The sequence below is a fragment of the Vicia villosa genome, unplaced genomic scaffold (genome assembly GCF_029867415.1).
Source record: "Vicia villosa cultivar HV-30 ecotype Madison, WI unplaced genomic scaffold, Vvil1.0 ctg.003917F_1_1, whole genome shotgun sequence".
Classification (NCBI taxonomy): Eukaryota; Viridiplantae; Streptophyta; class Magnoliopsida; order Fabales; family Fabaceae; genus Vicia; species Vicia villosa.
In genome coordinates, this window is record NW_026706340.1 from 86,384 (window position 1) to 94,655 (window position 8,272).

At 35.9% G+C, this 8,272-nt stretch overlaps 1 protein-coding gene across 1 annotated transcript; it reads right to left on the bottom strand.

Annotated features, from left to right (window-relative positions):
* Positions 1-951: 951 nt before the first annotated feature.
* LOC131641674 (uncharacterized) lies at positions 952-2,520 on the bottom strand. The gene is made up of 2 exons (XM_058911970.1): positions 2,373-2,520; positions 952-1,634 (listed from the first exon to the last, which is right to left on the bottom strand). Exons 1-2 carry the CDS (start codon positions 2,518-2,520, stop codon positions 952-954), a joined length of 831 nt encoding a protein of 276 aa, XP_058767953.1.
* Positions 2,521-8,272: the final 5,752 nt, after the last annotated feature.

Genomic DNA, 8,272 nt, shown 5'->3' on the forward strand with positions numbered 1-8,272 from the left:
TTAAAGGCTTTGTAACTTTGGAAAAGTCTTTGATGAATCTTCGATAAAAGTCGGCATGCCCCAAAAAGCTTCTAATCCCTTTCACATTCAAAGGAGGAGGCAACTTCTCGATAACTTCAACTTTGGATTGATCCACCTCAAGGCCTTTAGAAGAAACCTTGTGGCCTAGAACAATGCCTTCTGTCACCATAAAATTGCACTTCTCCCAGTTTAGAACCAAATTTAATTCAACACATCTTCTTAGCACAATATCAAGATTTTTCAAGCACAAATCAAACGAAGGACCAAAAATTGAGAAGTCATCTATAAAAACCTCAATGCACTTTTCAATTAAGTCGGAAAAGAATGCTTGCATACACCGTTGAAATGTTGTCGGTGCATTACATAACCTGAAAGGCATTCGACGATATGCAAAAATACCAAAAGGGCATGTAAAATCTGTCTTCTCGTGATCTTCAGGATTGACTACAATTTGATTGTAACCCGAATAACCGTCTAAGAAGCAATAAAACTGTTGACTAGATAATCTTTCGAGCATTTGATCCTTGAAAGGCAAAGGAAAGTGATATTTTCTCGTAGCTTTATTTAGCCTACGATAGTCTATACACATTCTCCACCCTGTTATGGTTCTAGTCAGAATTAGCTCGTTCTTATCATTAAGAATCACCGTCATTCCACCTTTTTTGGGCACCACATGAACGGGGCTCACCCAAGCACTATCCGAAATTGGATAAATCATCCCGGCCTCTAGCATCTTAACCACTTATTTTCTAACAACTTCCTTCATCACTGGATTCAATTGCTTTATGGTTGTGCCACCGACTTGAAATCGTCCTCCATTAAAATATTGTGCATACAAAAGCATGGACTTATTCCTTTGAGATCAGAAGGAGTCCAACCCATTGCCTCTTGATTTTTCTCTAAGACACAAATTAATTTTTCTTCTTCACCCTAAGAAAGGGCATTGCTTATTATTACTGGTTTGATTTCATTCTTTTCAAGGAATGCATATTTCAAATGTGAAGGAAGCATTTTCAATTCATGCTTGCATTCCTCCTCAATAGTTGGTTTTTTCAAATTTTCCACCACATCTTTCGAAGGAGGAATTTCTTCTAACGCTTCCAACTCTTTCAAACATTCCTCGATCTCTTTCTCTTCATCCTCATTGAGGATTTGGAGAGCATTTGTGAGAGCCCTCTCAAGAGGAGTAGCCACATGGATTTGCTTCTTTACTTCCATGATGGCTTCACCGGTTGCATATACTTTAAAATAATCACTTTTATCATTGGAATGCTTCATTGCTTCAAAAAGATTAAAACACACCTCTTCATCTTGAACTTTTACTTTCATTAGACCATCATCGATATCGATCATGGTCCGAGCAATTTTCATGAAAGGTCTTCCAAGAATTAATGGTGTATCACGATCTTTGTCCATATCAATTACAACGAAGTTAACCGAGAAAAAGAATTTATCAACCTTGACCAACAAATCTTCCGCAATCCCCTGAGGATGAGTTGTGGACTTGTCGGCTAATTGCAAAGTCATTCTTGTTGCTTTTAACTCAATGTTTCCCAATCTTTTCACAAGAGACAACACAATCAAGTTAATTCTAGAATCCAAATCAATCAACCCTTTATCGACATACACATCGCCAATTGTCACTGGTAAAGTAACTTTTCCGGATCATTTTCTTTCTTCGGTAGAGTTCTTTGGATGATTGCACTATAACATGCGTCAACGGTGATGACTTCTTGATCTGTAAATCTCCTCTTCTTTGTAATAATATCCTTCATGAATTTTGCATATGTAGGCATTTGCTCTAACGCCTCCGAAAATGGAATGTTGATTTGCAACCGGATAAATATATCCAAGAACCTAGCATAATGTCTTGCATCATTCTTCTTCGATGGAGCATTGAGATAAGGTAAATTTTGAATGGGAATTGTATTCACTTTCACCTTTCCTTTCTCTTTTTCTCTCAATTTCTTTTTCTCTTCTACAACAAGATTTTCTTTTTCCACTAATTCTTTCTCTTTTCTCTCTTTTTCAATGAATTCTCCCTCAACATTTTTTCTACTTCAATCTCATAATTTTTCTTATCTTTTTCAACTACGACATCATCTTCCTCAACTACCTCACCAATTTTCATATCAATTGTTCTACCACTACGAGTTAGAATAGACTTACAATGCTCCCGTGGATTTTCTTTAGTATTCGTCGGAAAAGTTCCTTTGTGTTGGTCGGCTAGTTGTTTTGACAATTGACCAACTTGTGTTTCAAGATTTTTGATGGCCGCGTCGGTACTCTTTTGACTAGCAATAGACAATTGCATGAATTGACTAAAGTGTCCTCCATTGAAAGCATTGTACCTTGAGGTTGTTGATTGTAGCCATCCTTGATAAGGATTTTAACAATTCGACGGTCCGGTATCTTGTCTCCAACCTTGTTGATAACCTTGGTTATTACTTCTTTGTTGGTACCCTTGGTTATTTCTATAAGGTTGTTGTCCTCCACCATAGCCTTGATTTAGATTTGACACATAATTCGCTTCTTCTCCGGGTGGAGGATAATAACCAGTTTGATGATCTCCTCTACAAAATGTTAGAACATAGTTTGGTTCTATTTATATTTTAGTGTTTTGATGATTACAAGCAAACAAATTTTGTATAAAGCAAACATGGTACTCTAATCATATGTTTCTAATTTCAGAAGATGTACCAGTTCCAGTAATCAGAACTTAAAGCTAAAGAAACACAACACAAGTCATAAAGGAACTTTTGATGCCGCATGCTGAAGAACAAGGCTGAACAGAAGATTATAAGGAATAATTCAAATCAACACCGCTGAAAGCAACTTCTGATACCACACGCTGCAAATATATCTACAACAGAAGTTGAAGAACAAAGACTGAACAGAAGTTTACTCAGAGTGATTCAAATTAAACTGTTGAAGACATAATCATTAGCAAAACGACTGCAACACTCCAAAAGCGTAATTTACAAGGTTGATTGAAGAAGCTATCCATATGAAAATTCTTGGAGAAAGCAAAAGCAAAGACAACACGCAAACCATTTAATGGTGAACGCAAGATTTGGAGATAACGGTCAAAAATTCTGAAGCTATATTTATTCATGATCGTTTGAAGAACAAAAGATACAAATCAACGAACGAAAAAGAAGAAAACAAGAAAGAACACACAAGAACACTGCAACTCTGATAAATCATCAAGTGTGAAGAAAAACTCTCTGAAGCAAAATTCTCTTATTCATATTCTGAGTTCATTATTCTGTACTTAATCTTAGTGAAATATCACAGTGGTGATTACAGCTTTCTAGAAGCAAAACTATACACTATCAACAGAAGTTACATGGTAACTAAGTCCTTGAGAGACCAGTGGGTCAGAAGTCCCAAGAAGTCTAGGACCATTTTAGTCTTAGAAGATTGGTTAGTCATAGGCGGTTGGCTTGTGCGGGATCGTTAGTCACCAGCAGTTTGGCTTGTGCATTGTATTGTGAGTCACGGCAATTGGTCGTGCAATTGTAATCAGGTTCTGATTATAGTGGATTAAGACCTCTGTTGAGAGAGGCAAATCACCTTGTTGAGGGTGGACTGGAGGTAGCCTTATTGAGAAGGTGAACCAGGATAAAAATAAATGTGTTCTGATTATCTTTCCTTATTAAAGTTTTAAAACCCACTTATTCAATCCCCTCCATTCTAAGTGTTTTCTCAACCTTCAATTGGCATCAGAGCGCCTGGTTCTGGGTGCTAGCACTTAACCGTGTCATAAAAAGATCCAGAAGTAAAACACTATGGCGAATGATTCAAACAAAAACATTTACACAAAACCTCCTGTGTTCGACGGAGAGAATTTTGAATATTGGAAAGATAGGATAGAAAGTTTCTTTCTAGGACAAGATCTTGATCTATGGGTTATTGTGGTAGACGGTTACAATCATTCAGAAGATGCAGGAGAAAAGATAGCAAGGAAGAACATGGATGATAAACAGAAGAAGGAAATCAAGAATCATCACAAAGCCAGAACTATCTTGCTGAGTGCTATCTCTCAAGCAGAATATGAAAAAATCACCAACAGAGATACATCACATGATATAATTGAGTCACTCAAGATGACTCATGAAGGCAATGCTCAAGTCAAAGAAACAAAAGCTCTAGCTTTAATTCAGAAGTATGAAGCCTTCAAGATGGAAGAGGAGGATACTATTGAAGCCATGTTCTCAAGATTTCAAACCTTAACAGCTGGTCTAAGAGTTCTAAACAAAGGATACACCAAAGATGATCATGTAAAGAAAATTATCAGAAGTCTACCAAGAAGATGGGGTCCAATGGTTACAACAATCAAAGTTGCAAAGAATCTTGATGAAGTATCCCTTGAAGAACTCATCAGTGCACTAAGAAGTCATGAGATTGAGCTCGATGCAAATGAGCCTCTAAAGAAAGGTAAGTCTATAGCTCTTAAGTCCGTTAAAAATATGAAACTAATGCTTTGCAGGCTAAGGAGGAATGCTCAACTGAGTTCGAATCAGAGGAAGAAGATGAGTTGTCTTTTCTATCCAGAAGAGTAAATCAACTCTGGAGGAACAAGCAAAGGAAGTTCTGAAACTAAAGAAGACCAGAATATAAAAGAGAATCATCTGAATACAAAAGGCCCAGCAGAAGAAGCGATGTGTGCTATGAATGCAACAAACTAGGACACTTCAAAAGTGAATGTCCTAAACTGCAAAAAGAAAGGCCTAAGAAAAGATTTGAAAGGAAGAAAAGCCTGATTGCTACTTGGGATGATTCTGAATCATCGGAAGACGAATACAACTCAGAAGATGAACATGCCAACATAGCATACATGGCCACCACAGAAGATGACTCAGACTCGGAAGCTGAATCAAATGAGGTATTTTCTGAACTTACTAGAAAAGAGCTTGAAGAAAGCTTATTAGAACTTCTAGAAAGACATAATAGATTAAGAACAAAATTTAAAAGACTAAAGATTGATGTATCAACTGAAACAAAGAAACTTAAACAAGAAAATTCTGAACTTAAAGATAACACTACAAAACTAATAGAGGAAAAGGAAACAAAGATCCTTAATTCAGATAACACCTTAAAATCTGATATTTTGAAAGAATATGATAATAGTTTTAAAAAATTTCTTGTTAAAAGCATAAACAGAAGAAAAATGGCCTCAATGATTTATGGTGTTAGTAGAAGCAATCGAAATGGAATTGGATATGAAACACCTCAAGGTAAGGAACCATATATACCTAAATCAGCTGATGACATGGAAATAAAATATAAAACTTTGCACACACAGTTTAACTATGGTCACATTCATAATATTAAATATACATCCTACTCTGAAAACTATTGTGCTAGACCTAAGCTAAGACAAAGCTTCAGGCACACTAACATCAAAGGACCCAAAAAGATATGGGTACCTAAGAAGAAAATTGTCTATGTTGCAGATGCCCTTGGCAGTGAAGTCAAAACACCAGTCATGGTACCTGGACTCTGGATGCTCGCGTCACATGACGGGAAGAAGGTCTATGTTCCAAAGCTTGGAACTTAAATCCGGCGGAGACGTCAGATTTGGAGGGAACCAAAAGGGAAAGATCATTGGATCAGGAACTATTGGTAATGGTAACTCTCCCTCTATAACTAATATTTTACTTGTTGAAGGATTAGCTCATAATTTGTTGTCCATAAGTCAACTAAGTGATAATGGTTATGATATAGTCTTTAATCAAAAATCATGTAAGGCTGTAAGTCAGAAAGACTGATCAATTCTTTTTACTGGTAAAAGAAAGAATAACATTTATAAGATTGATCTTTCTGATCTTAAATCTCAGAAAGTGACTTGTCTTCTGTCTGTAAATGATGAGCAATGGGTTTGGCACAGAAGATTGGGACACGTTAGCTTAAGGAGATTATCTCAACTTAACAAACTCAACATAGTAAGAAGACTGCCCAATTTAAATTTCAACTCAGATGCTCTTTGTGAAGCATGTCAGAAGGGAAAGTTCTCAAAATCATCTTTCAAATCTAAAAATGTTATTTCTTCTTCAAGACCTTTAGAACTTCTACATATTGATTTATTTGGTCCAGTGAAAACAACATCAATAAGAGGTAAGAAATATGGTTTAGTCATTGTAGATGACTACAGCAGATGGACACGGGTAAAATTCTTAAAACATAAAGATGAAACACATACTGTATTTTTTGACTTCTGTAGACAAATACAAAATGAAAAAGAATCTAAAATTATTAAGGTCAGAAGTGATCATGGAGGAGAATTTGAGAATCATCTCTTTGAGAAGTTCTTCAAAGAAAATGGAATCTCACACAACTTCTCCTGTCCTAGAACACCTCATCAGAAAGGGGTTGTAGAACGTAAAAACAAAACATTACAAGAAATGGCTAGGACAATGATTAATGAACCCAATATGGCCAAGCACTTCTGGGCAGAAGCAGTAAACACTGCATGCTATATTCAAAATAGAGTGTCCATAAGACCTATTCTAGATAAGACCCCTTATGAACTACGGAAGAATAGGAAACCTAACATTTCATATTTTCACCCATTTGGTTGTACTTGTTTTATTATTAACACTAAAGAACGTCTGAACAAGTTTGACTCTAAGGCTCAAAAGTGTTTTCTGCTAGGATATTCTGAACGCTCAAAAGGCTACAGAGTATCTAACCCAGAGACATTAATAGTTGAAGAATCAATCAATATCAGATTTGATGATAAGCTTGGCCATCAAAAGCCAAAGCAGACTGAAAATTTTGCAGATACAAAAGAATGACCATTAAATCCTGATGATTCAAAAGACAAAGATACATCAGAAATCACATCAACCATGGAGAACATGAGAACGTCTGAAGAAAACTCTCAGAAAAGATTTCCAAGACTAACTACACATCATTCAAAAGACGTTATCCTGGGCAAGAAAGATGATCCTATCAGAACTAGAGCATACCTAAGAAATAATGAAAATTCATTATTTGGATTAGTATCAATGATAGAGCCAACTTCAGTAGATGAAGCACTTCAAGCCACATATTGGATCATTGCTATACAAGAAGAGCTAAATCAATTCACCAGGAATGATGTATGGGATCTAGTTCCAAGACCCGAAGGATTCAACATTATCGGAACAAAGTGGGTGTTTAGAAACAAAATTAATGAGCAAGGAAAAGTCATCAGGAACAAGGCACGACTGGTTGCTCAAGGGTATAGTCAGCAAGAAGGTATTGACTATAATGAAACCTTTGCTCCAGTCGCCAGGTTAGAATCAATTAGACTATTAATTTCTTATGTTTCTCAATTTAACATAACTCTATATCAAATGGATGTTAAAAGTGCATTTTTAAATGGTTACATCGAAGAAGAGGTGTATGTTTATCAACCCCCTGGTTTTGAAGATTCTATCTATCCTGAACATGTTTTTAAATTAAAGAAATCTTTATATGGTTTAAAACAAGCTCCTAGAGCTTGGTATGAACGACTTAGTTCATTTCTTTTAGAGAAAGGTTTCACAAGAGGGAAAGTTGATACAACACTCTTTTGAAAATCATTCAAAAATGATATCTTAATCTGTCAAATATATGTGGATGATATTATCTTTGGAACTTCTAATATCTCTCTTGGAAAAGAATTTGCTAAGTCTATGCAGGAAGAATTTGAAATGAGCATGATGGGTGAAATAAAATTCTTTCTGGGAATTCAAATAAACCAAACTTCTGAAGGCACTTACATTCATCAAGTACAATATGTTAAAGAACTTCTGAAGAAATTCAAATTATCAGAAATTAAAGAAGCAAAAACCCCAACGCATCCCACTTGCATTTTAGGCAAAGAAGAGGTAAGTAAGAATTTAGATCAAAAGCTCTACAGAGGTATGATTGGATCATTACTCTACCTAACTGCATCTAGGCCTGATATTCTGTTTAGTGTGTGTTTATGTGCAAGATTCCAATCAGATCCTAGAGAGTCACACTTGACTGCTGTCAAGAGAATTCTAAGGTATCTGAAAGGTACTACTAATGTTGGATTATGTTACAGAAAATCCAGAGAGTTTAACTTAGCATGTTATTGTGATGCTGATTTTGCTGGAGATAGAATTGAACGTAAAAGTAAATCTGGAAGCTGTCAGTTTCTAGGAAATAATTTGATCTCCTGGTATAGCAAAAAGCAAGCCACCATCGCTCTATCAACTACAGAAGCATAATATGTTATTGCTGTAGGATGTAGCAC

Coding starts and splice junctions, on each gene's coding strand:
- LOC131641674 (XM_058911970.1), bottom strand. CDS start 2,520: ATGGTGGAGGACAACAACCTTATAGAAATAACCAAGGGTACCAACAAA. Junction 1,635..2,372: donor CTACAATCAACAACCTCAAG/GTACAATGCTTT, acceptor ATGTCGATAAAG/GGTTGATTGATTTGGATTCT.